General features: G+C 47.2%; 1 protein-coding gene across 2 annotated transcripts in view; it reads left to right on the top strand.

Moving 5' to 3' along the window:
• The window catches only part of LOC144507281 (coiled-coil domain-containing protein 85C-like), a 263,226-nt gene that overhangs the window by 156,302 nt on the left and 79,443 nt on the right, over positions 1–27,481 (top strand). For both annotated transcript variants that reach the window (XM_078234324.1, XM_078234323.1), the window contains exon 2: positions 6,950–7,026. In XM_078234324.1, the coding sequence (XP_078090450.1) occupies positions 6,950–7,026 (77 nt within the window). The remainder of the gene's footprint in view (positions 1–6,949; positions 7,027–27,481) is intronic.

The raw sequence follows: 27,481 nt of genomic DNA, 5'->3' as shown, positions 1-27,481 counted from the left end.
TGAATATGGGGGGCAGCCCTGTGCGGAAGGTTGCTCCACCCTTAACATCACTTCCTGACTGAGAGTTAAGTAGGGGTTACAGTGTAAGCATCGCCTGTCGCATTTTTAATGAGCTGTTTGAAAACATTGTGAAATTCAGAAGGCAGCCTGACTGTAGAAGGAGTTGTCGGGTTATTTTGTGCAGCCTCTCCCACACTTATCAAGGCGTCAGTGGTCAACACCAGGAATGCTGGGAATGTTGGCAGTCTTTCGACTGCCTGGGCTTGCAAAGTCTCACTAACTGTCCTGGCTGGACAATACACATCTCTTTAACCTGTGCTTAACCCTCTCTCCACTCACATTGTCTCTACCTTTAAGACTTGATTACCTGTAAAGACTCGCATTCCAACCATTATTTTGTAAATTGAGTTTGTGTCTTTATATGCCCTGTTTGTGAACAGAACTCCCACTCACCTGATGAAGGGGCAGTGCTCCGAAAGCTAGTGGCTTGTGCTACCAAATAAACCTGTTGGAATTTTAACCTGGTGCTGTGAGACTTCTTACAGTCTTTCGACAAGCAGAAAAGCAGGTTTTTCATACCAAAACCATTAACCCTCTCGAGTGTTACTGCTTCGCTGTCCAGTGGGTTTGTTGCCCTGCTGAAAGAATATTTTCCCCAGGGGCAGGCTGTTGAAAACCAAACTGTCTCCCTCCCCTGAGAGAAAGGTCTGAGAATCACACAAACCCTCACGCTCACTCACCTCCTCCCACCGTGACTGCCTCCTCCCAACACAATGAGGAATGTCTTCACTCACGGAGAGTGGTCGGAATGTGGGATTCACTATCACAGGCAGCGATTGAAGCAAATAGCTTAGATGCTTTCAAAAAGAAGTCGGAGAGGTCAGTGAGAGGAAAAGGGAATGTATCCAAAGACCCAGGTGAAAGGGTGGTAGGGGCGGGAATCCTCAAAACATTTAAGAAGCATTTAGATGAGCACTTGAAACGCCATACCGACCAAGATAGATGGAATGGGAGGGCAATTATGTGAAGTATGATCACTAATGATGTGCAGGTTAGGTGGATTGGCCATACTAAATTAGTGTCCAAAAATGTTAAGTTAGGCATTATGGGGATAGGGTGGGGGTAGGCCTGTTAAGATGCTCTTTTGGAGAGTCAGTGCAGACTCAATGGGCCGAATGGCCTCCTGCTGCACTGTGGGGATTCTATGATTCAGTACAGACCAGTTGGAATAAATGACCTGTTTCTGTGCTCTCTCGTCACTGCATGGTGATTCTCACTGAGAGTGAGTGAGGAGTGTTGAAAGTCACATGTTCAATCTGACATGCCTCTGCCGCTGTTCATGCTCCATCCATGTCCCCCCTACTTCACATCGAATCCTGTCTGCATACCTTACTAATATCTGTCAACTGGTGCAACAGGACAACCATGCTAAATTCTCCCTCAGTGTACCCGAACAGGCGCCAGAGTGTGACGACGACTGGGGGATTTTCACAGTAACTTCATTGCGGTGTTCGCTAATAAATAAACTTTAAACTTTAAAAACAGAAAATTCTGGAAAATCTCAGCAGGCCTGACAGCATCTTTTTAAGAGAGTTAATGTCATAGAACCCCTATAATGCAGAAGGAGGCCATTCGGCCCATCGAGCCTGCACCGGCCACCATCTCACCTAGGTCCTATTCCCGTAACCCCACATATTTACCCTGCTAATCCCCCTGACACTGGGGTTAATTTAGCATGGCCAATCAACCTAACCTGCACATCTTTGGACTGTGGAAGGAAACCGGAGCACCCAGAGGAAACCCACGCAGACACGGGGAGAATGTGCAAACTCCACGCAGACAGTGACCTGAGGCCAGAATTAAACCTGTCTCTGGTGCTTTGAGGCAGCAGTGCTAACCACTGTGCCGCCCTTTTTGAGTCTGGATGTCTCCTGAGATAACCCTTCCCTTTGCGTTGGTGGTTAGAATTATGTCCGGCGACCAATGGGCACCTGCATATTCCTTTCCCCCATAATCAGTGGTAATGTCTAAGTGGTCTAGGTGGCTGGTTCCAGAATTTCCTCCATAACCCACACCACCTTCCGCCATCCATTTCAGATACACCTCAAAACCTCTTTCATTGAAATAGATGCTGCGCTCCAGTCACAAACTGTTCATTTATTAAGCAATCTCGACAATGTTATGTGAGGAATGGTAATGATCTGTAATGGGGAGGCACGCGTGCTATGAATTTGTGATTTGATTTTTCTTTCTTCAGACACTTAACTCTGCGCGCATTAGGTTACTTTCCATCTTCATTCACCACCCCTCTCCCACGGCTCACTTCAGGTAAAAATGGGTTGCTGCTAATCACCATTGACTGTCAGAGGCACTAAGGATCCAGTTCCTATTGGTATGGAGGGTCCATGGCAACTCCCATTGGTACTGAGGATCTGTGTCCAGCTCCGATTGGCATTGAGGGCCCATGCCCAGCTCACATTGGCACTGAGGGTCCGTGTCCAGCTCCCATTGGTATTGAGGGCCCATGCCCAGCTCCCATTGGTTCTGAAGGTCCTCTGCGACCATCAGAGATGCTGGCGGGGGTTCTCCGGCCATTCACGCCAGCCGGATTCTCTGCTTCCGCTGGCAGCGCACCCCCTACTGCGGGTTTCTTGGTGACGTGGGGTGGCTTCAATGGGAATTCCAATCGACAGTGGTGGGACCAGAGGATCCTGCCGCTAGCAAACGCATGGAACGTCCTGCCACTGAGAAAGACACGGCTGGGAAGCCGGAGAATCCTGCCAGCTGTCTTTTAGATGAGATGTTAGTCGGGGCCTTGTCTGCTCTCTTGGTTGGATGTAAAAGATCCCGTGGGACTATTTGAGGAAGGGCATGAGAATGCTTCTGACCAATAGTTAGCTCTGTCATTATTACGTTGCTGTTTGTGGGATCTTGCTGTGCGCAAATCAGTCGTCGCGCCTTCTACACTACGACAGTACCTCACAAGGGTGTAAAATATGTTGGGCATCATGAGATTGTGAAAAACGCTATTTAAATCTATTTTCCTCTTTTTTCCTGTTCCACAAATTCAACAACTCTTAATACAATCCACTCTTAATAACTCAGTCATTTCATCAAAAAAATTACCAAATGATTTCCATCTTCGTTCACCACCCCTCTCCCACGGCTCACTTCAGGTAAAAATGGGTCGCTGCTAATCACCGTTAAATGTCAGTGGCACTAAGGGTCCGTGCCCAGCTCCTATTGGTTCTGAAGGTCCTCTGCGACCATCGGAGATGCTGGCGGGAGTTCTCCGGCCATTCACGCCAGCCGGATTCTCTGCTTCCGCTGGCAGCGGAAATAAAACAGCAAATGAGGAATTTGAATGATTGGATAATCTGAATTCAGGAATCGGATGACGAAACATAAACTGTAATTCAGCCCTGAGCTGTGGTGAAGGAATTACTTGTTGATTCTGAAAGGGAATCTATTGCAACCCAATCTGTCGTTGCAATTGTTTGTTGTTTATGTTTTACCCTGCTCATTATCCCTCAAGCGCAGCATCATTTTAAATTCCAAACATCTTCAAGCTTCTGACAACCTTCTCTGCTTCAGGCCACCTCTTATTCTTCCATGTTTTAATAAGACACTGTATTGTCTGCGCTGGTATTGATGTTTGCTGGAAAGAGATGTGACTTTTTGGAATGCAGTCGTATTGTGCTAAGCTGGGTTTATCTTATTGACTGTTCGTTTTGCCAGCCTTGCATCGTGCGATCAATTTGAGTTAGGGTGACCCGTTGCAGGTTACAATCTCTCAGCATCCAGACTGCTCCTTGTTTCCTTCACGCGCTGGGAGGCGTTCGATTGCTTGCCCAAGCCTTGCACTGAAAGTTCACATTATATCAGGTGGTTGGAGGGTAGCTTCAAGGTGTTTATGCCAATCCTCCAGCAGCTCTCTGATCCCATGCCCCTCTCTTTATGCCATCAGAATGCCAGACTGAGAAAACCCAACATAGCTCGCACGTTGTTCCCGGGCCCATTCTTGGAGCTTGGGTCAAAATTTCCTGGTCCCTTTCCACTGACGGGATTTTCTGGTCCTGTGACCCCCCACCCCTCCCAGCCAACCTTCCTCCCCTCCCCGGGGTGGTTCCCCAGCTCTGAAGGATGCAAGCCGCAGAAAAGGCTGTTGACAGCGGGGATGGGGGGAAGAAGGGGGGTGGAGTGTATGCGAGCATGTGTGTGCGTGTCCCCACTGGGTGATTGGAGTGCGTCAGTTCAGTCAGCACATACTACATTTGCCAGAAGGTTGCCCACTATTTAGTCGACCCGACTGCCAGCCTCCATTAACCGTCCCAGCTGGCACCAAGTCAGTTCACCCATCATCCTTGTGGTTATTGACCCGCTTTGGCTCCTGGTCAAACAAGGCCTCTTTTAAAAATTCTTGTCATAATTCTCAAATCCCTCCCTGATCGCATCCCTCCCTAGCTCCGTAATCTCCTCCAGACTCATACCCAACCAGGATATCTGCACTCCTCTAATGCTGGCCTCTTGAGCCTCATTGATTTTTAAAATCCCATCCGTCACTGGTGGTCATGCCTTCAGTTGCCTGGTTCTGAAACTCTGGACTTCCCTTCCCAAACCTCTCTCCCTCGCTATATTGTGTTGCTCCTATAAGCTGCTAACTAAAACGCATTTCTTTGAGGTTTTTGGCCACCTGTCCTTACTACTGAAGGTAAGCATGCTGGTGCAGCAGGCGGTAAAGAAGGCAAATGGCATGTTGGCCTTCATTGCGAGAGGTTTCGAGTACAGGAGCAGGGATGTATTGTTGCAATTATACAGGGCCTTGGTGAGGCCACACCTAGAGTATTGTGTGCAGTTTTGGTCTCCTTTTCTGTGGAAGGATGTTCTTGCTCTCGAGGGAGTGCAGCGAAGGTTTACCAGGCTGATTCCGGGAATGGCGGGACTGATGTATGAGGAGTGATTGACTAGGTTAGGACTGTTTTCACTGGAGTTCAGACGAATGAGGGGGGAATCTCATAGAGATTTATAAAATTCTAACAGGTCTGGACAGGGTAGATGCAGGGAGGAGGTTCCCAATGGTGGAGCAGTCCAGAACCAGGGGTCACAGTCTGAGGATTCTAGGTAGACCATTTAGGATGGAGATGAGGAGACATTTCTTCACCCAAAGAGTGGTGAGCCTGTGGAATTCATTACCACAGAAAGTAGTTGATGCCAAAACATTGAGTGCATTCAAGAGGCAGCTGGATATAGCACTTGGGGCAAATGGGATCAAAGGTTATGGGGAAAAAGCAGGATTAGGCTATTGAGTTGGATGATCAGCCATGATCATAATGAATGGCAGAGCAGGCTCGAAGGGCCAAATGGCCTCTTTCTGCTCCTATCTTCTATGTTTCTATATTACTTTATGTGGTTTGGTATCAAATTGTGTTTTATAACACATGTGGGATGTGGATCATAGAATCCTACAGTGCAGAAGGAAGCCATTTGGCCCATCGAGTCTGCACCGACTACAATCCCACCAAGACTCTATCCTTGTAACCCCACTTACCTACCCTACAAACCCCCCTGACACTGGTTCGACCAGCATTTGTTGCCCATATCTAATTGCCCTTGAGAAGGTGGTGGTGAACCGCCTACTTGAACTGTAGTCCATGTGTTGTAGGAACATCGACAGTGCTGTTAGGGAGGGAGTTCCAGGATCTTTACCCAGTGACAGTGAAGGCACGGCAGTATAATTCCAAATCAGGATGGTGAGTGGCTTGGAGGGGAACTTCCAGGTGGTGCGTTCCCATGTGCCTGCACCCCTGGCCTATCTAGATGGTCGAGGTTGTAGGTTAGTAAGATGATGCCGAAGGAATCCTGGTGAGTTGCTGCAGTGCATCTTGTTGCTGGTCCATGCTGTTGCCAATGTGCATTGATGGATAGAGGGAGTGGATGTTTTAGCTGGTGAATGCGGTGACTACTTTTACCTGGATGGTATCAAGCTTGTTGAGTTGGAGCTGCACTCATCCAGGCAAGTGAAATGTTTTATATTACACTCCTGACTTCTGCCTTGTAGATGGTGGACAAGATTTGGGGACTCAAGGAGTGAGTTATTTAAGTTATTACATAATTACAAAGGTGCTACATCAGTACAACCTGTTACATAGAAACATAGAAACTAGAAGCAGGAGTAGGCCATTCAGCCCTTTGAGCCTGCTGCGCTGTTCATTTTGATCATGGCTGATCATCAAGTTCAATATCCTGATCCTGCTTTTCCCTCATATCCCTTGATCCCTTTAGCACCAAGAGCAATATCTTCTTGAAATCACAATGTTTTGGCTTCAACTACATTCAGTGGTAGTGAATTCCACACATTCGCCACTCTCTGGATGAAGAAATTTCTCCTCATCTCAGTCCTAAAAGGTTTACCCCTTATCCTCAAACTATGACCCCCTAATTCTGTTGTACGAAGGGGACTTTGTAGTCCATATTTAACAATTTGCAGCTAAACCTAAATGGGTCTTTTTCAATGTAACACCTACAAGGTTTGTCAAATATGTTGGAGTATAAATTTGTCGTGGTCAGCAATGTAAAGCAGGTGGGATGACATTAGTTACCGTTATACTCTCCCGCTAGTCAGTCTTGGTAATATTAATTGAACTAAACAGCCGATTTCTTGCATAACGGGCCACATTGCTGTTTCTCAAGGCAAAATTCTACCCCATTGTGTTTGTCGCCCTTTGGGGAAGGAAAATATTTTGGAATTTGAAAGAAAAATTCACAAGTTGTTAAGAAGCGGTGTCCCTTTCCTTCGTGTTTCTGCCCTTTGGTGATGCCCCGAATGTAAACGCTGCACTGAGTTTGAAGTGGTAGATCAACATCTAGGAGGAGACCAAACTCACTCAATGTTACTGCCAGGTCTCTGTCACTCCCCTTTCCTCACTCCAGTCTTGCTCTTCTTTTACAGATCCAGCTTCAGCCTACATCAGGCAGCTTGAAAGCAAAGTCAAGTTACTGGAAGAAGATAACAAGATTTTATCACAGGTAAGTCCTGCCAGACTCTTTTAGTTTGCTTACGTCCAAGTTCAGACCGAGCGTTGCGATAGTGTGCGGTGCTCTCCAGCATCATTCACCGCTGATCGTGATCAATGTCAGGTCTCTCGCAGAGAAAAAGCAGAGCAGAAATGTTGTCATTGAATCCCTATAGTGCAGAGGGAGGCCATTCGGCCCATCGAGCCTGCACCAACAACAATCTGACCTAGGCCCTATGCCCAAAACCCCGATTATTTAGCCCTGAGACTAAGGGGCAATATACCTTGGCCAATCCACCTAGCCCGCACACCTTTGGAGCGTGGGAGGCAACCGGAGCACCGGGAGGAAACCCTCGCAGACTGAGACTGAGATTTTGCAGCATTTTTCTGTTTTTGATTCATCTGACACTGTCTGATTGGCATTGACATTCATTTCAGTGGCAGTAAGTGGCACGGTGGCACAGTGGTTAGCACTGCTGCCTCACAGCACCAGGGACCCGGGTTCGATTCCTGGCTTGGGTCAACTGCCTGTGCGGAGTCTGCACATTCTCCCCGTGTCTGCGTGGGTTTCCTCCGGGTGCTCTGGTTTTCTCCCACAGTCCAAACGAAATGCTGGTCAGGTGCATTGGCCGTGCTAAATTCTCCCTCAGTGTATCTGAAGAGGCACTGGAATGTGGCAACTAGGGGATTTTCACAGCAACTTCATTGCAGTGTTAATGTAAGCCAGCTTGTGACACTAATAACTAAACTTTTAAAAAAATGTTGATAATAGGCACCTGATCCTCAATGCCAGCTTTAGACCAACTTAAAAATCTACCCCTGAACCTCCACCCACATATTTGTAGATTTTATTGACTACACAATGTGCAACTCTGGATGGAAGGTAGAGTGACTGTGAGGACTGTGTGCATGCTGGAGTGTCCTACTTTTAAAGCACAGCATTGAGTGATATCATGCACAGGGCTGTGTGAAAACCTCCCCAGTGACAGCAAAGCAGAGGCACAATGGGGGAAGGTCGCTGTTCAGACCTTTCGAGCCAGAGTGTACTGAGGGGCTGGGAAATGTGTACAGCCCCCGGGGCTGTCTCTGACATGCAATGCGTGTTGTGAATATCGAGAGTATTAAAATGGTTTTGCGGCTGCTCAGAGAGAAACATGTCACGTGAAGGAAATTTCTAATTCTATTGCACTTTCTGTAATTTTTCAATTTGAACTGCTTTGCCCTCAGGCTGCCTGCCTGACATGGAACATATATTATAACTATCGTGAGTATTACAATTGTGTAGAGGCATCTCAGAGTAGAACGTTCTTGATGGAGGCAGGTCGAATTTTATTGAGCTCCCTGTAATTTTCAAATGTTTTGTCATGTGGTTTTACAAATTTCATGAATAAGTTATATTTTGGGAGGAATGTAGATAGTGAAGGAGTCAGCGATGAACTGCGTACAACTCAAAGCAGATTGGAAAGGCTTCTTTACTTACTTAAACCACAGTCTTTCTTGTTTCACCAGATGTTGTGCTATTCCCGAAATGCACTAACCGCAATTTTTCACGGGGAGAGAAGGACAACACTTCATCCTGTTTACTGACTCCTTAACATTAAGGTTCTGGGTTCTGTGTTGTAACAGTTAGCACTCTGGACTCCATAAGCCAGTTAGAACATAGAACATACAGCACAAACAGGCCCTTCGGCCCACAAGTTGCGCCGAACAATTTCCTTACCTTCTAGGCTCATCTGTAACCCTCTATTTTACTAACCTCCATGAACCTATCCAAAAGTCTCTTAAAAGACTCAATCGAATCCGCTTCCACCACCACTACCAGCAGCCGATTCTATGCACCCACCCCCTCTGAGTGAAAAACTTACCCCTAACATCTCCTCTATACCTACTCCCCAGCACCCTAAACCTGTGGCCTCTCGTGACAACCATTTCAGCCCTGGGTAAAAGCCTCTGAGAATCCACTGCATCAATACCTCTCAACATCTTATACACATCTTATTCAACATCTTATTCCTGCTTCATAATTTCAAAGTTTGTACATACCACAAAACTAGAATACAAAAATAGATTTTGGGAAGAATAAATAACCTGGTAAAATAGATAGACATGCGGCAGGTGAGACTGTGAAGTTATTAATTTTGGTAGGTATAAACCAAATGGGACAATTTTGAAGACAGGCTGCTGACTCACAGCGCCAGGGTCCCGGGTTCGAATCCCGGCTTGAGCCACCGTCTGTGTGGAGTTTCTCCCCCATGTCTGCGTGGGTTTCCTCCGGGTGCTCCAGTTTCCTCCCACAGTCGAAAGATGTGCAGGTTAGGTGGATTGGCCATGCTAAGTTTCCCCTTAGTGTCAGGGGGGCTAGCTAGGGTAAATGCATGGGTTGTGGGGATAGGTCCTGGGTGGGATTGTGGTCGGTGCAGGCTCAATAGGCTGAATGGCCTCCTTCTGCACTGTAGGATTCTATGATTCTTTGATTTGGTTTGTGTACGCATAGTGCAACGTTACAGCGTTATGGGCAAGATTGTTGACACCACCTTCTCAAGGGCAATCGGGGATGAGTGAGAAAATGCTGATGTTGCCAGCGACACTTGTATCCCTCGAAAAAGTTTCTTTTAAACTTGTTTTGAGCAAACTTTTATCAATGAATCAATTATTTTCCCTCTGGTCACTGGGGCCCTGAAGCCCTGCCCACTATCTGCGCCACTCCCCAAATGACTTATTCAGATCAATTTCACAACCTGTGGATTCCTTTATTTAGAGTGGGTGGAGTTTATCATCACCTTCACTTTATTCCATTGTTGATTTGTGGCTGTCTTGTATCCCTGAATCTTGTACTGGTAGATGTTCCTTCTTGGGAAAATTGGGCTTTTCCATTATGTTGATTCCTGGCATGGGTCACTATCTGTGTGGAGTTTGCACATTCTCCCCGTGTCTGCATGGGCTTCCTCCAGGCGCTCCGGTTTCCTCCCACAGCCCAAAGATGTGCGGGTTAGGTGGATTGGCCATGCTAAATTGCCCCTTAGTGTCAGGGGAACTAGGAGGGTGTGTGGGAGTGTGGTCTGTGCAGACCTGATGGGCCGAATGGCCTCCTTCTGCACTGTAGGGATTCTATGTCCATGTTTCATTTTTGCTAAAGAAGCAAAACTTTAGTTCAACTTGGAAGGTTAACAAAAAGTGAGGAGGTATATTTTCATTGAGAATGTGCCACCTTTAAAATGGAGTTAACCGGGCCAAAGGCACCGCAGCTCAACTGAGTATCAAATGGACTAATCGACCGACAGCAGAAAGTCATCCTGATTTGAAACTCAGAAGGCAGGTTTCTTTTTTTTCCCAATTGACTCTGATTCATTGTACAAGATTATTGAACATCCACGTTCCTAAATGTTCTTCATTAAGCTGATCTACTTTGGGAAGTTTAGTGGGGGGGATTTGAGGAAAACCTTTTTCACCCAGAGGGTGGTGATGGTCTGGAATGCGCTGCCTGGGAGGGTGGTGGAGGCGGGATGCCTCACATCCTTTAAAAAGTACCCGCATGAGTACTTGGCACAGTGTAACATTCAAGGCTATTGCCCAAGTGCTGACAAGTGGAATTAGGTGGGCAGCTCAGGGCCTTTCATGCATTGGTGCAGACTCGATGGGCTGAAGGGCCTCTTCTGCACTGTCGTATTCTGTGATTCTGTAAGCTGCAAGGTTGATCAGCCGAGTTCTTAAGAGAGGTGACAATACCTCGATGGGTGAGAGGTTAAGCGTGGTCTCCCAACAGAATTACCTGGTTAATAAAAGGAGTGAACCAGGCTGGTATATAGCCCAGTCTGCACCGGTACCGCTCAGTGACCCCACTCAGGCTATTCTTCTGTGTGAGCTTCATGGTGACTGCTGCCCAGAGCAGGAATCAGAACCAGGCTTAACGGTGACCTCACCCAATGCCCATATGTCCATGTATATGGTGGTACGACGGAATCAACAGAGTGCCATTCAATCATAATATACTTCCCCAAGGATGACAGCTTCATTTGGCCGTGTCAATTTGCTGCCTGTGCAAGTTTTGACCTTTGACACAGCGAGCGCATATCCCAACGAGGGACAGGTGGCAGTGGTTTCTCAGGGTGGAATCTTCCAGTCCCACCAGCAGTGGGAAGATTAGCAAACGTTGGGGGGAGGGAGACTTGATTGGGCAGGAAGCGAAAAATCAGTTTCGCGACAATGGGATGAACTTTAGCAATTAAGTTCTCGGACTTCAAAGGCAGGTTGAGTTTCCCAACAAACAATGTTGGGAAAGCCTTTTGCATACATTAGCATTTCATGCAAGCTCATTGCCAGAAGTAAGCTCTCCCCATCCAAATTAAGTTCCTGCCAGCGAGAACGCAGAAAGTTCACCTTGACGAATGCAACTGGTGACCTTGATTTCTTCCCTGATTGATGCTGAGTTGCCGCTGCTTTGTCTGCTTTGGGGAGCGTCTGTAAAAGCATACAGCCTATGCTTGAGACCGGATGGTGACAGTGTAAGTTGCACAGAGGATGACCAAGAAAGGGAGGTAGGGTTAGTGGGGAAGGATGGAGCGGTGGCTGGGCAAGGGTGGTAGGGATAGTGCAGGGTGTCTGAATACCCTTTAAGTATGGCGCCCTGACTTCCAACCCCATGAGGTAATTGTAGAGATGGTGGCCTCCTGCATGCCCCTGCTAGGAAATTTGGCAACTTCCTGATGGACGCATATAAAATGAGCTGAACAGAATAATGTCCCACACGGTCAGCCATCCCACCACACTGCAGAAATCACTCACTTCCATGCCCACAAATCAAACTTAGACGGCAAAACAGAAACCCCGGTCTCTGTCTCATTCAGTTGAAATGTTGAGCATTTCCACTTTATCTGTTGCTAGCAGCCACCTGCATCACCGCATGGATCTTCCTGATCCCGTCCATGGGAACTGAGGTTAAACATTACAAACAGCTCATCATCTATTTATCATAGGATCCCTACATTGCAGAAGGAGGCCATTTGGCCCATCGAGCCTGAACCGACCACAATCCCACCCAGGCCCTTTCCCCGTAACCCCATGTATTTACCCTACTGGTCTCCCTGACACTAAGAGGCAATTTAGCATGGCCAATCAACCTAATCTGCACATCTTTGGAGTGTTGGAGGAAACCCAAGGGGAGGACGTGCAAACTCCGCACAGACAGCCACCTGAAGCTGGAATTGAACCCGGGTCCCTGACGCTGTGAGGCAGCAATGCTAACCACTGTGCCACTGTGCCACCCTTATCCAACTGCTGAATGTGGGTTGGAGTCAATTTCTATCTCCTACTTTCATTCCTTTCCTAATCTCTCAGCTTCCACTATACTCTTATTAGCTCTCTTTCTCTCTCTCTCTTAACCTCTCAGAGTGTGTTTATTTTTATCTGTCAGTCTCTCCGAAAGGGAATGCAGTGAATCTGGTCATTTGTGGGGTAAAGATATAAAAATAGCCACGGAGAGCTCTGGATTGGTGTCGAAAGATATTCATGTCCCGCCCTAATTGGTTGATTTGGAATGCTGTTTGAAGTATCCAACCGGTTGTGAACAATTACTGCAAAATGTAATTAGAGGAAAATTGGACACATCCATTGACAGCAGCCGAGGCTCTGGTGCCAGGGGTAAAACTGAAGCAATCACAACTCACTCGGGTTGTCCCAAATTCAAAGACTGAGCACTGAGCAAGATGTCAAAAGCCACACAATAACTACTTGAAGGTGTCAACTGGTGAAAGCTGAACCATACCCAGAAGCGGTCTGGCTAATTTAGCAATCGATGAATATTCATCCTCACTCAACTCGCCCGCACCCGAAACACAGAACTGAAGGTGCTTTTATCATTGCCCCTTCCTTTTGTTCCAATCCCCTGACATCCCAGGCTCCTGACAGCAGACTGTGTGCACTGCCGTCCATTTGCATTTGTCACCGTATGCCATTCTCATTTAGGCCCGCTCTGCTCCAGTGCGAAATCCAGACTCTCAGTTGAGGATGTGCAGACGGAGGAACTCAGATGGGTCTGTGTTCCCCCCCAGTCTGAATCCCAGGGCAGGTTCGTTGAGCTGCTTTTCACGCCTCAGCAGTGTCGGGTGTTTCCTGCAGGGCAGGCGCTTTATATCCGGGGCGGCACGGTGGCACAATGGTTAGCACTGCTACCTCACAGCGCCAGGGACCCGTGGGTTCAATTCCGGCCTCAGGTCAGTGTCTGTGTGGAGTTTGCACGTTCTCCCCGTGTCTGCGTGGGTCTCCTCCAGGTGCTCTGGTTTCCTCCCACACTCCAAAGATGTGTGGGTTAGGTTGATTGGCCATGCTAAATTGACCCCAGTGTCAGGGGGGATTAGCAGGGTAAATATGTGGAATTACGGAAATAGGGCTGGGTGGGATTGTTGTCAGTGTAGACTCGATGGGTCGAATGGCCTCCTTCTGCACTGTAGGGATTCTATGATTACATTTCCAACAGCATTTGGAACCCTGGCCTGTGCCTTCACCTTGTCTTCCCACCTGCGCCCATGGAAACATTCCACTGAAACATTTTTATAGGTGGCTTTTCTCTTGCAGTGAATTACTGTTTCTGTCACAATACAAATCGGCCGTATCTGAAAATCTTGGCTCGATTTTGTGATGTTATCTGAGTGGAACATTCAGCCTCAAATCAACACTTTGACTCCTTATTACTCCATGACTGGTTATGCCTTTGTCCAACCGTTCAGGAGAAACTGGCTTGCTCCAATGTCACCAACAGAGTGGCCATGATGTGGAGATGCCAGCGTTGGACTGGGGTAAGCACAGTAAGAAGTCTCACAACACCAGGTTAAAGTCCAACAGGTTTATTTGGAATCATGAGCTTTCAGAATGCTGCTCCTTCATCGGTGATTCCAAATAAACCTGTTGGACTTTTACCTGGCGTTGTGAGCCTTCTTACTGTGACTTACAGGGTGGTCATTGGTCCACTTTTATACTGCACACTCAGTTTTTTGGCTGGCTTGGCCCCCGTCTGGTACCTGATGCCTGTATGTCCAATATGTCCAGGGGTGGCACGGTGGTTAGCACTGCTGCCTCACAGTGCCAGGGACCCGGGTTTCGATTTCCGGCTTGGGTCACTGTTTGTGTGGAATCTGCATGTTCTCCCCGTATCTGCATGGGTTTCCTCCGAGTGCTCCGGTTTCCTCCCACAGTCCTAAGATGTGCAGGTTAGGTGGATCAGCCATGCTAAATGTTTGGGGTTGCGGGAATAGGACAGAGGGGAGTGCCTGGTTGGATGCTTTGTCGGAGAGTCAGTGCAGACTCAATGGGCCAATGGCCTCTTTCTGCACTGTAGGGGTTCTATGGATTTCTGTTCTGTGTTATTTTGATTTTGAAAAGCTTCTGAGAAGCACCTTTGCTTATCGTGATTGTTTCCTAGGGTGTCCAGTCACAGGCCTCAGGCTGGGTTCTCCCACAGGCAATGAAAATATCATCGCAGTGCTCGAGGCATAAGTATTAGATCACCAATCAGCCCTAAAAAAAAATGTTATGTTTTAAATAACAAACCAGGGTGTATAAGTTTATTCAAATAGCAGAACCTCACTGCTGCTCCGCTATTTCTGACTGATATGTTGCAGTCTGACCTCAGTCCCCTGTCAGCTGATTGTTGATTGAATTGATGTCGGAGATAGTGCCGGTATGTCTGGCTCCATATACCTCAGCTTTGAACCTCGTGGACAACAGCAGGAACCGTGCATTGAAGGGTGTTACAATGCTTAGTTTGCAATCACCTTTTGTGCTCATTGGGGTGGAGGGGATCTTAGTGCTGGGATAGAGGCCACCTTGTAATGGCGGTGTTTTGTATGAACTCTGGGATGCTGTGAGCAGATGCTGAGTAAGGGTCCTCTGGCCCTACCAAAGGCGGACAGACCTATGCCTCAGGAAAGCAGGCACATTTTCCTAATGTGACATTTTTCCACCACCCATCTGCCCCTTCACCCGAGAAAGCTCAAAATAATCCCCGCAGACCTCTTGCAAGTTTGGAAGGACATCAGCCCATTACTGGAGAAAGAGAGAAAGAGCAAGTTAACGTTTCAGACCCGTGACCTTTCATCAGAGTGAACCTGAAATGTTAACTCTCCACCCATCCTGCTGAGTCTCCAGCGCTTTCTGTTTATTTTTCAGATCTCCGGCCCCTGTAGTATTTTTCTTTTGGTCAAATTAGAAGTGGCTGCTTTACCATATGGCACCTCCAAATGAGATTAGCAGTTGAACGTTGAATTAGAAGGACGGCTTAGTTCTTGCTTGACAGGAATTGGTTGCGACTGCATGAAATCTGTTTGATGTAGGACTCTTGCATATATATTAGTCTGCCTTGAATCTGGAACTGATCCATGTGGTGCAAGTTGCTAACTCTCCGTGCCTGTGAAGCTACATCCTATTGAATTAAAATAAACATTCGGAATGGTCAGCATGGGATGGTAATTGTTTTTAACTGAGTAAAATTGGAGTGACGCTCCTTAAAAATAACAGCCCTTTTTCACACTTGGCAGGGAGGTGAATGTTTATGTTTCCTTTGTGTGCCTCTGGGGGAGTCACCTCCATGATGTTCTTACACGGGTCACTACAACCTCCAGTTAGACTGGCTACACATTTGCGGTTTTCTGTAGAAACACAGGGTGCCTAACACTACATACAAAACTGAGACAAGCAATTGCACCTGCTCTGTAAGGGGGCCATTTTATGACTTTGCATTGCAATGGGGAGCTGTGCCCTCTGACCTATATTTGCTGTGTATGCTGGGAAATGATTTCCCAATAAGCACTGCAAGAGGATCACCAGGGCATCACTCATTCCTGAAATGACCTCTTGGTGTACTGAGATTGGGGACCTCGTTCGTGGAGAAGATGATTGCTGTTTTATTCCTGATAAAAGGCGGCAGAGTGGTTAGCACTGCTGCCTCACAGCATCAGGGACCTGGGTTCGATTCCCGGCTCGGGTCACTGCCTGTGCGGGGTCTGCACATTCTCCCCGTGACTGCGTGTGCTTCCCCTGGATGCTCCGGTTTCCTTCCACAGATGTGCTGGTTCGGTGCATTGGCCGTGCTAAATTCCCCCTCAGTGTATCTGAACAGGTGCCGGAGTGTGGTGACTAGGGGATTTTCACAGTAACGTCATTGCAGTGTTAATGTAAGCCTTACTTGTGGTACTAATAAATAAATTGATGGCACATCCACTTTATGTTGAACGTAATTAAGATGTGGAGATGCCGGCGTTGGACTGGGGTAAACACAGTATTATCATAGAATCTCTACAGTGCAGGAGGAGGCCATTCAGCCCATCGAGCCTGCACCGTTGACTATCCCACCCAGGCCCTATCCCCGTAACTCCATATAGTTACCCTGCTAATCCCCCTGGCACTAGAATCAATTTATCATGGCCAATCCATCTAACCCCCACACATCTTTGGACGAAGTTCTGCTGATGGCTGAGATGAACTGTTGTTTCAGGTTAAATCCAAAACCTACTCTGTCCAAAGAGATACGCTGGAATTCTACCGCCCTGCCCGCTCGCCACGGAATCGGAGCAGGCGAGAGGCGGACAACGGAAATGTCCGTTGACCTCAGGCGGGAATTTCTGGTCTCCTTCTTGAAGGGGCTTAGAGCTCCGAAAGCTTGTGTGGCTTTTGCTACCAAATGAACCTGTTGGACTTTAACCTGGTGTTGTTAAACTTCTTACTGAACGTAATTAAAGCAGCCTCCCCTTACTTAGAGGCAATGAAAGACATTGCCAACTTTTAGGATCGATTTTCGGCCTGAGATTGATGGGTTCTGTTTTGTCTTTGGCAGGATATTTTGGATTTACTGCTACCCCAAGTTACCTGATTTGCTCTGAAGGCTTTTGATCAGTTCACTGTACCAGAACTCGCCAAAAATGTATCGCTGCCATCAAAATAAACAGGTGTATGGGCAGGGTTTTATGGCCTTGCTTGAGGGAGACCGGAAATTCCCACCTGAGGTCAACGGACATTTCCGTTGTCCGCCTCTCGCCTGCTCCGATTCCGTGGCGGGCGAGCAGGGCGGTAGAATTCCAGCGTATCTCGTTGGAAAGAGTAGGTTTTGGATTTAACCTGAAACAACAGTTCATCTCAGCCATCAGCAGAACTTCGTCCAAAGATGTGTGGGGGTTAGATGGATTGGCCATGATAAATTGATTCTAGTGCCAGGGGGATTAGCAGGGTAACTATATGGAGTTACGGGGATAGGGCCTGGGTGGGATAGTCAACGGTGCAGGCTCGATGGGCTGAATGGCCTCCTCCTGCACTGTAGAGATTCTATGATAATACTGTGGAGAGCCTCTATTGTGCAAAAGTGTCAGGAGGAGGAAAAAAAAGGCTCCATTAGTGGCTGATTGATCTGTTAAAGGCTTCCAGATTGGGTATCAATGGCAATGCTGTCACTAGTTCATTAGCCATGGGGAACAAAGCTAGCCCGACAGCCAATATGACCTTGATGTGATGAAAAACTTCTGCTTTTTAACCAATCGTGATAGCTTGCTCTAATAATATTGCGCTAGCTGGCCTGACGAAGAGTGCAACGTATTACCTGTGCCACACAGAATGGGCAAACATGCTGATTTTTGCCAACTAAACACCAGCCCCCACCACTTTGATTTATTTACTTCATTATTCTGAATGCTATTTTAATTTAATGGCGTACTGTTTTGTGTTTTAGTCAGCATGAAAGGAATGATTTTCTTTAATTAAGCACTAGAATTTTACCCAAGGACACGAACACTCCTTCCAGGTGAAGCAGTGATTGGTGTATACTTCTTTCAATTCTACTGTATTCACCGCTCACAATGTGGTCTGCTCTACACTGGGGAGACCAAATGCAGATTGGGTGACTGCTTTGTGGAAAACCTCTGTTCAGCCCACAAGGGGAGGCGATGGCCTGGTGGTATTATCGCTAGACTATTAATCCAGAAAACTCTGCTAATGTTCTGGGGACCCGGGTTCGAAACACGCCACGCCAGATGGTGGAATTTGAATTTAATAATCAACAATCTGGAATTAAGAGTCTACTGTTGACCATGAAACCATTGTCGATTGTCGAAAAAACCCATCTGGTTCACTAATGCCCTTTAGGGAAGGAAATCTGCCGTCCTTACCTGGTCTGGCCTACAGGTAAGGACGGCAGATTTCCTTCCCTAAAGGGCATTAGTGAACCAGATGGGTTTTTTCGACAATCGACAATGGTTTCATGGTCAACAGTAGACTCTTAATTCCAGATTGTTGATTGTTGACTCCAGAGCCACAGCAATGTGGTTGACTCTCTTCTGCCCTCAGGCAGTTAGGGATGGGCAATAAAACACTGGCCAGCCAGCAGCACCCAAGTCCCACGAATGAATAAAAATAGCACAAAGCCATGCTTCCTGTGGCCTATTATTTTAATTCTCCGCCTTGCTCTCACACTGACATCCCCATCCTTGGCCTGCTGTACTGTTCCAGCCAATGAAGCCAATGCAAGCTTGAGACATGGCACCTCATATTTTGATTAGGCCCTTTTACAGCCTTCTGGACTTAACACTGAGTTCAACAATTTCCGACCTTGCATTTTGTTTCCTTTTCTTTGCCTGTTTCAATTTTTCTCTTGTGCTGTAGGCATATCTTTTTTTTCTTGCCTCTTCTCTATTCCCTTTGGCCCTGTAAAACTAATTCTTCTATCATTCAATCGCTCCTGCCTTCCACCCTATCCTTTGACATTGTCCCACTTACTCCTGCCTGTTACACATCTAACTTTTTCCAGTTCTGATGAAAAGTCATTGACCTGAATGGTTAACTTAGTTTCCCTCTCCACAGATGCTGCCTGACCTGTTGAGTATTTACAGCATTTTCTGTGAAATGTTCTGATTTCCAGCATATTCTGCTTTTCGGATAGAATTTTATGGGTCCTCTAATTCCATATTATTTAGAATTGGTTGTGCACCAGTTTATTCTCATTTGTTCTCATGTTGTTTTTCCACTGCCTACTAACATTAGCTTTTTCAGTAAAGTGTAATGGTGGACCTACTGAAATTTTCAAGCAACGTCACTTAAGCTGTGAATGCCACCCCACAGTACAGTGGTGAATGGGAGAGGATTTTTGTTGTACAACACTATGTTCACAGATCATATCGCTAGTTGGAATCATTGAATGAACGCCTTTTCCAATGTGTTCATTTTGACGTGAGGCCAGCATTTTTTGCCCATCCCTAATTGCCCTTGTGACGGTGGTGGTGAGCCCCTTGTTGAACCGCTTGCTGTCCATGTCACGTAGATACACCCAGAGTGCTGTTAGGGAGGGAGTTCAGTGACAGTGAAGGAACGGCGATCCAGTGACAGTGAAGGAATGGCGATATAGTTTCAAGTCAGGATGGTGTGCGGCTTGAAGGGGAACTTGAAGGTAGTGCCATGTGTCAATTGCCCTTGCCCTTCTAGAGGAGAAGTATTACAGTATGGAATGTTCTGTTGAAGGAGGCTTGCTGAATTGATGCAACGCATCTTGTATATGGTATACATTGCGACCACTGTGTACCAGTGATGGAAGGAATGGATATGTAAGATAGTGGGTGAGGTGTCAGTCAGGTGGCTGCTTTGTCCTGGATTGTGTTGAGCTTCTTATATGCAGTTGAAACTGCACGTATTCAGGCAAATATTCCATCACACTCCTGACTTGTGCCTTGTAGTGGGTGGACATGCTTTGGGGAGTCAGGAAGTGAGTTACTCGCCACAGGATTCCTAGCCTCTGACTTGTTCTGGTAGCCACAGTAATGTTCAGTTCAGTTTCTGGTCTATGATAACCCTCAGGTTGTTGATGGTGGGAGACTCAGCAATAATACTGTCATTGAATGTCATGGGAAAATGGTTAAATTGGTGGAAATGTTCATTGCCTGGTACTTGTGTGATGTGAATGACACTCGCCACTCATCAACCCCAAGCTGGAATGTTGTCCAGGTCTTGCTGCATATGGACAGGAACTTCTTCAACAGCTGGAGAGTTGCGAATGGTGCTGAGCATTGTACAATCAATGAACATCCCCACTTCTGGCCTTGTGATGGAGGGAAGGTCTTGGTGAATTTGGCTGGGACGAGGACACTGCACTGCAGCCATTTGGGCCATCATGGCTGTGCTAGCTCTTTGAAAGATCTACCCAATTGATCCCAGCACTGTCACCAACGCCCTACCCCCCCAAACCTCCAACCAAATCTTGCCGTTCTCCCCCAGCCCCACAAATCTTTCCTTTTCAAAGAAACCAAATCATCTCATTTGAGGTGGTGAATTCCAGTTTTCGAGGCAAATGAATTAATTTAAGTGACTCGGCCACCAATGGAAAGGGACAATTTCTGTTTCAAATGCAACAACTTAGGCAACTGCTGGGAGTAAGTTTCATAGAATCATAGAATCCCTATGGTGCAGAAGGAGGCCATTCGGCCCATTCTGCACCGACAACAATCCCACCCAGGCCCTATCCCCGTAACCCTGCTAATTCCATTGACACTAAGGGTGGAATTTTACCGACACGTCCGCCCGAGGTTCGTACGATCCCACCCGAGGCCAACGGAGAATGCCGCTCTCCGAGCCCTCACCCGTCCCCGGAATCAGGGCAGGCGTGCCGGTAAAAATCTGGCCTAAGGGTCAATTTATCATGGCCAATCAACCTAACCCGCACATCTTTGGACTGTGGGAGGAAACCGGAGCACCCGGAGAGAACCCACACAGACACGGGGAGAACGTGGAAACTCCACACAGACAGTGACCCAAGGTGGGAATCGAACCCGGGTCCCTGTCGCTGTGAGGCAGCAGTGCCAACCACTGTGCCACCGTGCTGCCCTGAGTTCGTTGAACACTTCCCTCAGGCAGCAAACCGTGCTGGATAGAGTGTTCAAAGATTTGGCTGAAGTGCGGAACACTGATGGAGAGATCTGTTTCCGTTGGCAGGAGGGTGACTAAGTGAATGACCCAGACTTACGATAAGTGGCAAGACATCCAGACTGGAAATGAGAGTCTTTTACACACAGCGAGTTGCTGTGATCCAGTAAACACTTCCTGAAAGGAAGGAGTCTGGACAACAGATTGAGTAAAGGGGAATCGGATACAAGCTTCAAAAGGAGACATTTGTAGAGCAATGAGCTCAGACCAGGGGAGTAGACTAGTTGGACAGCTTGTTCAAAGAGCTACAGGCACAGTGGGTTGATGACTTCTCTCACTGCTTTATGGCTCGATGATGATGGAGCAGATCAAATGGCCTGATCTTTTCTCAGTTATAAAATTGGACCTTATGTCGTGAATCTCGCACTTGACACGGTTTGGGGTAAAAGCTGTCAACGGGGAACCATGTTGGCAACAGACGTTCCCAGCTTGGGTGTTTGCCGAGGTAACCCCTCCCCCCCCCCAGCTACTCCACAGGTTTTTAAACTGGGGTAGCTGAGTCTTCAGGGGGACCTGAGGAACCCCCAGGACTCAGTGGCGTTTTATCAACAAATTTCCATATTTTCCCAGTTTTTGTGTCCTGTGCGTACCCGACAGAACATAAACCATTTTCTTCTTTGGAGTTGAGGAAACATTGTGTCTGGGAGGGTATCGGTATTGGAAAGGGGTCTGTCAGAAAATGGATCCATAGAATTACGTAGCATTCGCAGCACAGAAGCAGGTTGTTCAGCCCAACTGGTCTATCCTAGGTGCTCATGCTCCACACAAGCCTCTTTCCACCCCTCTTTATCTAACTCATCAGCATATCCTTCTATTTCTTCCCCCTTCCTGTGCTTATTTAATTTCTACTTCAGTGAATCTATGCTGTTCGCTTCAACTACTCTTGGAGGTGGTGATTCCCAGTGTTTGGGTAAAGAATTTTCTCCTGAATATCCTATCCAATTCATTAGTGAGGGGCAACCTGCTAGAAGTGTACAAGATTATAAGCTTTTTCCCAGGGTGGAAGAGTCAATCACTAGGGGGCATACATAGGTTTAAGGTGCGAGGGACAAGGTTTAAAGGAGATGCACGAAGCAAGTTTTTTACACAGAGGGTGGTTTTTTTTACACAGAGATCAGAGCGATTGCAGAACGGTGGAATTCCATTCCCAGAAGCAGTGTAACCAATGGTGACATTTGCAAAGGGGCCCCTCACGCAAAACTACTGCCACAGTCTGTCGGAACAACATGCTTCAGCCAACCTCAGATCATCCCCTACTGCACCAGTGTCACACTTCTGTCACTCTGTGTCCCTACCTGAACAATATATTCAATTTAGTGACAGATTGCACCATCTAGTTCCCCTGGTGTTAGGTGATAAGTTTGAGTATTTACATTATCACAGTAAGTGAAGAGAGTTACTGTTACATTTAATATATGAAATCATGAAAGCTTGGAGAGAGGCTGCAAATAGCACATAGTGCTTGTGGTGTTTTAAAAATTCATTCTCTGGTCATTGGGGTCACTGGCTAGGCCAACGTTTACTGCCCATCAAAGAGTCATCCAGACTCGAAACTTTGATTCAATTCTCTCTCCACAGACACTGTCAGACCTGCTGAGATTTTCCAGCATTTTAGAATCATTGAATCGCTGCAGTGCAGAAGGAGGCCATTTGGCCCATTGAGTCTGCACCAACTGCAATCCCACCCAGGCCCTATCCCCGTAACCCCACGTATTTACCCTGCTAATCCCCCTGACAATTAACCTAACCCGCACATCTTTAGCACGTGGGCGGAAACCGGAAGCGCCTGGAGGAAACCCACGCAGACACGCGGAGAATGTGCAAACAGACAGAATTTTCCACACAGACAGTGACCCGAGGCTGGAATTGAACCAGGGTCCCTGGTGCTGTGAGGCAGCAGTGCTAACCACTGTGCCACAGTGCCTGATGTTTTAGAGAATACAACTTTTCTGGAAGCAGCAGAGGTAACATCTGAGTTAGTAATTCAGCAGATACAGCTGAATGAAAATATTTTCCTTAGAGTTTTGACTAGAAGAGCGTTGGACAGATCATTTGTAACTGACAAATTAAAGTCAATTGTATTGTGTTGCAGCAACCCTGCCAGAAATCAGCCACACATCATCCCTGTCCCTGACCTTGGATTTTGTGACTGTAACTACGCTGTTACTCTTACTTAGTGGCAGTTCCATCCGCCCACTCTTGGACATGCTCATAATCATAGAATCCCGACAGTGCTAAAGGAGGCCATTCTGCCCATCGAGTCAGCACCAACCACAATCCCACTCAGGCCCTATCCCCATAACCCCACGCACTTACCCTAGCTAGTCCCCCTGACATTAAGGGCAATTTGGCATGGCCAATCCACCTAACCCGCACGTCTTTTGGACTGTGGGAGGGAACCAGAGCACCCAAAGGAAATCCACGCAGACACGGGAAGAAAGTCACATAGACAGTGACCCAAGCCGGGACTCCCCAACCCAGGTCCCTGGCACTGTGAGGCAGCAGTGCTAACCACTGCACCACCGTGCTGCCCAAATGTTGACTCCAGGTTGTGGTGTGTGCAGGTACACACTTAATAGAATGGAGTGCCACCACAGTCAGAAAAATCTGCGACCTGTTTTCCTCTGAGTTATATTTGATTTGATTTAATTGATTATTGTCACATGTATACAGCGCAAAGTATTGTTTCTTGCGCACTATACAGACAAAACATACCCTTCATAAAGTACATAGGGAGAAGGAAAGGAGAGGGTGCAGAATGTAGTGTTGCAGTTACAGATAGGGTGTAGAGAAAGATCAACTTAATATATGGTCGGTCCATGCAAAAGTCTGATGGCAGCAGGGAAGAAATTGTTCTTGAGTCGGTTGTTACGTGTTCTCAGACTTTTGTATCTTTTTCCTGACGGAAGAAGGTGGAAGAGAGAATGTCCGGGGTGCGTGGGGTCCTTGATTATGCTGGCTGCTTTTCCGAGGCAGTGGGAAGTAGGGTTCAATGGATGGGAGGCTGGTTTGCGTGATGGACTGGGCTATGTTCATGACCCTTTGCAGTTTCTTGAGGTCTTAGTCAGAGCAAGAGTCATACTAAGCTGGTGCATCTGTAAAAACTGGTGAGAGTTGTAGTGGACATGCCGAATTTCCTTAGCCTCCTGAGAAAATAGAGGTGTACTTGTAAGGTCAGGAAATCTGGAAGAAGGGGTTTCTTGAATGTCCAGCTGAATTTAACTGCCCCAAGAAGCCTTGGATTGGGGTTCCAACCCATAGGCAGTTGGAGGCCTTTCAGACAGGAAGCTTGTTTCACAGGCCTGAGGCCTACAAGAACAGTTAGGCCTGTTGGGGAAGTCAGAGAGATCCTGTGGGGCAGGGGAAATGGGAAGGCTGCGGGGGGTGGAGGGTGGGGGAGGGGGGGAAGGTGGGGGGGAGTGTGTGCAGCGAGGTGCTTAAAGGACATACCTCATTGATTTAGCTCATCATATCTCCTTTAAGCTGTTGAGTTTCCAGAGCCTCTGGAAATCAGGGATCTGTGGTTTACACAGTAAGAAGTCTCACAACACCAGGTTAAAGTCCATCAGGTTTATTTGGTAGCACAAGCTTTCGGAGCGCTGCTTCTTCATCAGGTGGGTGAGGAGCTGTGTTCACAAACAGGGCATATGTAGACACAAACTCAATTTACAAGATAACGGTTGGAATGCGAGTCTTTACAGGTAATCAAGTCTTAAAGGTACAGACAATGTGAGTGGAGAGAGGGTTAAGCACAGGTTAAAGATGTGTGTATTGTCTCCAGCCAGGACAATTAGTGAGATTTTGCAAGCCCAGGCAAGTTGTGGGGGTTACAGATAGTGTGACATGAACCCAAGATCCCCATTGAAGCCGTCTTCATATGTGCGGAACTTGGCTATCAGTTTCTGCTCAGCGATTCTGTGTTGTCATGTTTCGTGAAGGCCGCCTTGGAGAACGCTTACCCGAAGATCAGAGGCTGAATGCCCGTGACTGCTGAAGTGTTCCCGACTGGAAGGGAACACTCCTGCCTGGTGATTGTCGAGCGGTGTTCATTCATCCATTGTCATAGCGTCTACATGGTCTCCCCAATGTACCATGCCTCGGGACATCCTTTCCTGCAGCGTATCAGGTAGACAACGTTGGCCGAGTCGCAGGAGTATGTACCGTGTACCTGGTGGATGGTGTTCTCACATGAGATGATGGCATCCGTGTCGATGATCCGGCACGTCTTGTAGAGTTGCTGTGGCAGAGTTGTGTGGTGTCGTGGTCACTGTTCTCCTGAAGGCTGTGCTCCGAAGCTTGTGCTACCAAATAAACCTGTTGGACTTTAACCTGGTGTTGTGAGACTTCTTACTGTGCCAACTCCAGTCCAACGCCAGCATCTCCACATCTGTGGTTTTCAACAGAGTGGGACTTGAACCCATAACCTGATTTGGAGCCAGTAATCAAGTGACACGGTCGACATTTTTAACATTTTAAAATGAAGCTTTGTATCTGACTTCTCAATGCCAAATGGCTTTTAACAGGAACTGCAAAATTTCCTAAGACAAATTGAACCAAGTCCAGTGAGATGGGTATCCCAGATGCCATTCAGTCCATATTTTAAAAAACCTTTGGTCGTTGGTCTTGCAGTCTTTGTGCAGTTTCAGAGCGGTGGCCCAGAGAGTTTCTTTAGCACAGTAATTATCACTGGGAAGTTGTGTCTGCGGAATGCACCTTGTGACATTAATCCACTGCTTGAAGGATTCCTCATTACCAGTCCCTTTACAGATCTCTATCTGCCGTCTCAACACTAACTCTTCGTCTGCAGTAAGCCTCCAGGCATCCTGTTCGGAGCACCTACTCAGACTCCACTTAGTCAACTCTTAAAGTTTAGAATGGCTTGAAGGAAACCTGTGAAGGTTCAGCAATTTTCTCTCATTACTCTTGAAATCATCCACTGATCCCGTTTCACTTTGCACGCGTACATATAGATATGTTTGTGAGCTTGTTTCCCGAGCTTTGTGATTTCACTATTTTGTTCTCCTAATTCCGCAAAGCACCGAGTGTCCCAAGCCAAATTATAATCGTCATTTATTTCAGTGTGTGCTTCTGGCCTGACAGGGCTTTGCTCGATGGGGCGGCATGGCAGCACAGTGGTTAGCACTGCTGCCTCACAGCGCCAGGGACCTGGGTTCGATTCCGGCCTCGGGTCACTGTCTGTGTAGAGTTTGCACGTTCTCTCCGTGTCTGCGTGGGTTTCCTCAGGGTGCTCCGGTTTCCTCCCACACTCCCAAGATGTGCGGGTTAGGTGGATTGACCATGCTAAATTGCCCCTTAGTGTCAGGGGGACTAGCTAGGGTTAATGGGGATAGGGCCTGGGTGGGTGGTGGTCGGTACAGACTCGATTGGCCGCATGGCCTCCTTCTGTACTGTAGGGATTTTATGATATTCAACTCTAGCCAGTGATTTGCATCCATAAGATTATCGTACAGCCAATTAATCATGTCCTTACCTGGCAACTAGTTCAGTCTGTGATCTCAATAATCACACCACTAATCAGAATCACTATTCCAAGGCATGTTTGGAATATTCCAAAACTGCAATTTGTTGAATTGCTAAGTGGTATTCGACCAGGATTCTGAAGAAGAGTCATACGGACTTGGGGGAGGCAGTGGCATAGCGGTATTGTCACTGGACTAGTAATCCAGAGACCCAGGAGAAGATCTGGGCACCTGGGTTCAAAACCCGCCATAACAGATGGTGAAATTTGAATTGAACAAAAAAAACCTGGAATTGAAAGTCTAACAGTGACCATGAAATCATCATTGATTGTTGTAAAATCCCATCTGATTCACTCATGTCCTTTAGGGAAGGAAATCTGCCATTCTTACCTGGTCTGGCTTACACGTGACTCCAGACCCACTGCAATGTGTTTGACACTCAAATGCTCTGAAATGGAGGGAAGTTAGGGAAGGGCAATGAATGCTGGCCCAGCCAGCGACACCCACATCCCGTGAATGCATAAAAATTAATTTTAAAACGCTAACTCGGTTCCTCTCTCCACAGATGCTGCCAGACCTGCTGAGTTTTTCCAGCATTTTGTGTTATGTTTGGGAATAGGATTAGTTAGGATTAGTCTCAGCTAAAACTGCACCCCTCACCTCCCCCCCCCCCCCCCCCCACCCCACCCTCCCAAACCCCAGAACATCATGACTGATCTTCCACCTCAATTCCATCTTTCCACTTGGTCCCCGTAGACCTTAAAAACCTTTAGTATCCAAACCTCTAGCAATCTCGATCTTGAATGTACTCAGCGATCCAAAAGAACTTGAAAGCAAAGGGCACCTATCACAACCTCAGGACATCCCTAGGCGCGTTACAGCCACTGAAGTAGTGTAGCCACTGTGGTATTGCAGGAAACCCCAGCAATCAATTTTCCCACAGCAATCCCTTTAGAACCACCCTGGCCTGTCATAGAGTCCATTTGTGGTTGTTAAAGGTCATGTTTGACTGATATTATACTCGAGTTCTCCAGCAACGATGTT

This window comes from Mustelus asterias, chromosome 18 (genome assembly GCF_964213995.1).
Source record: "Mustelus asterias chromosome 18, sMusAst1.hap1.1, whole genome shotgun sequence".
Taxonomy (NCBI): Eukaryota; Metazoa; Chordata; class Chondrichthyes; order Carcharhiniformes; family Triakidae; genus Mustelus; species Mustelus asterias.
Note: the sequence above shows the minus strand (reverse complement) of the source record. Positions and strands in the feature narration are given on the sequence as shown.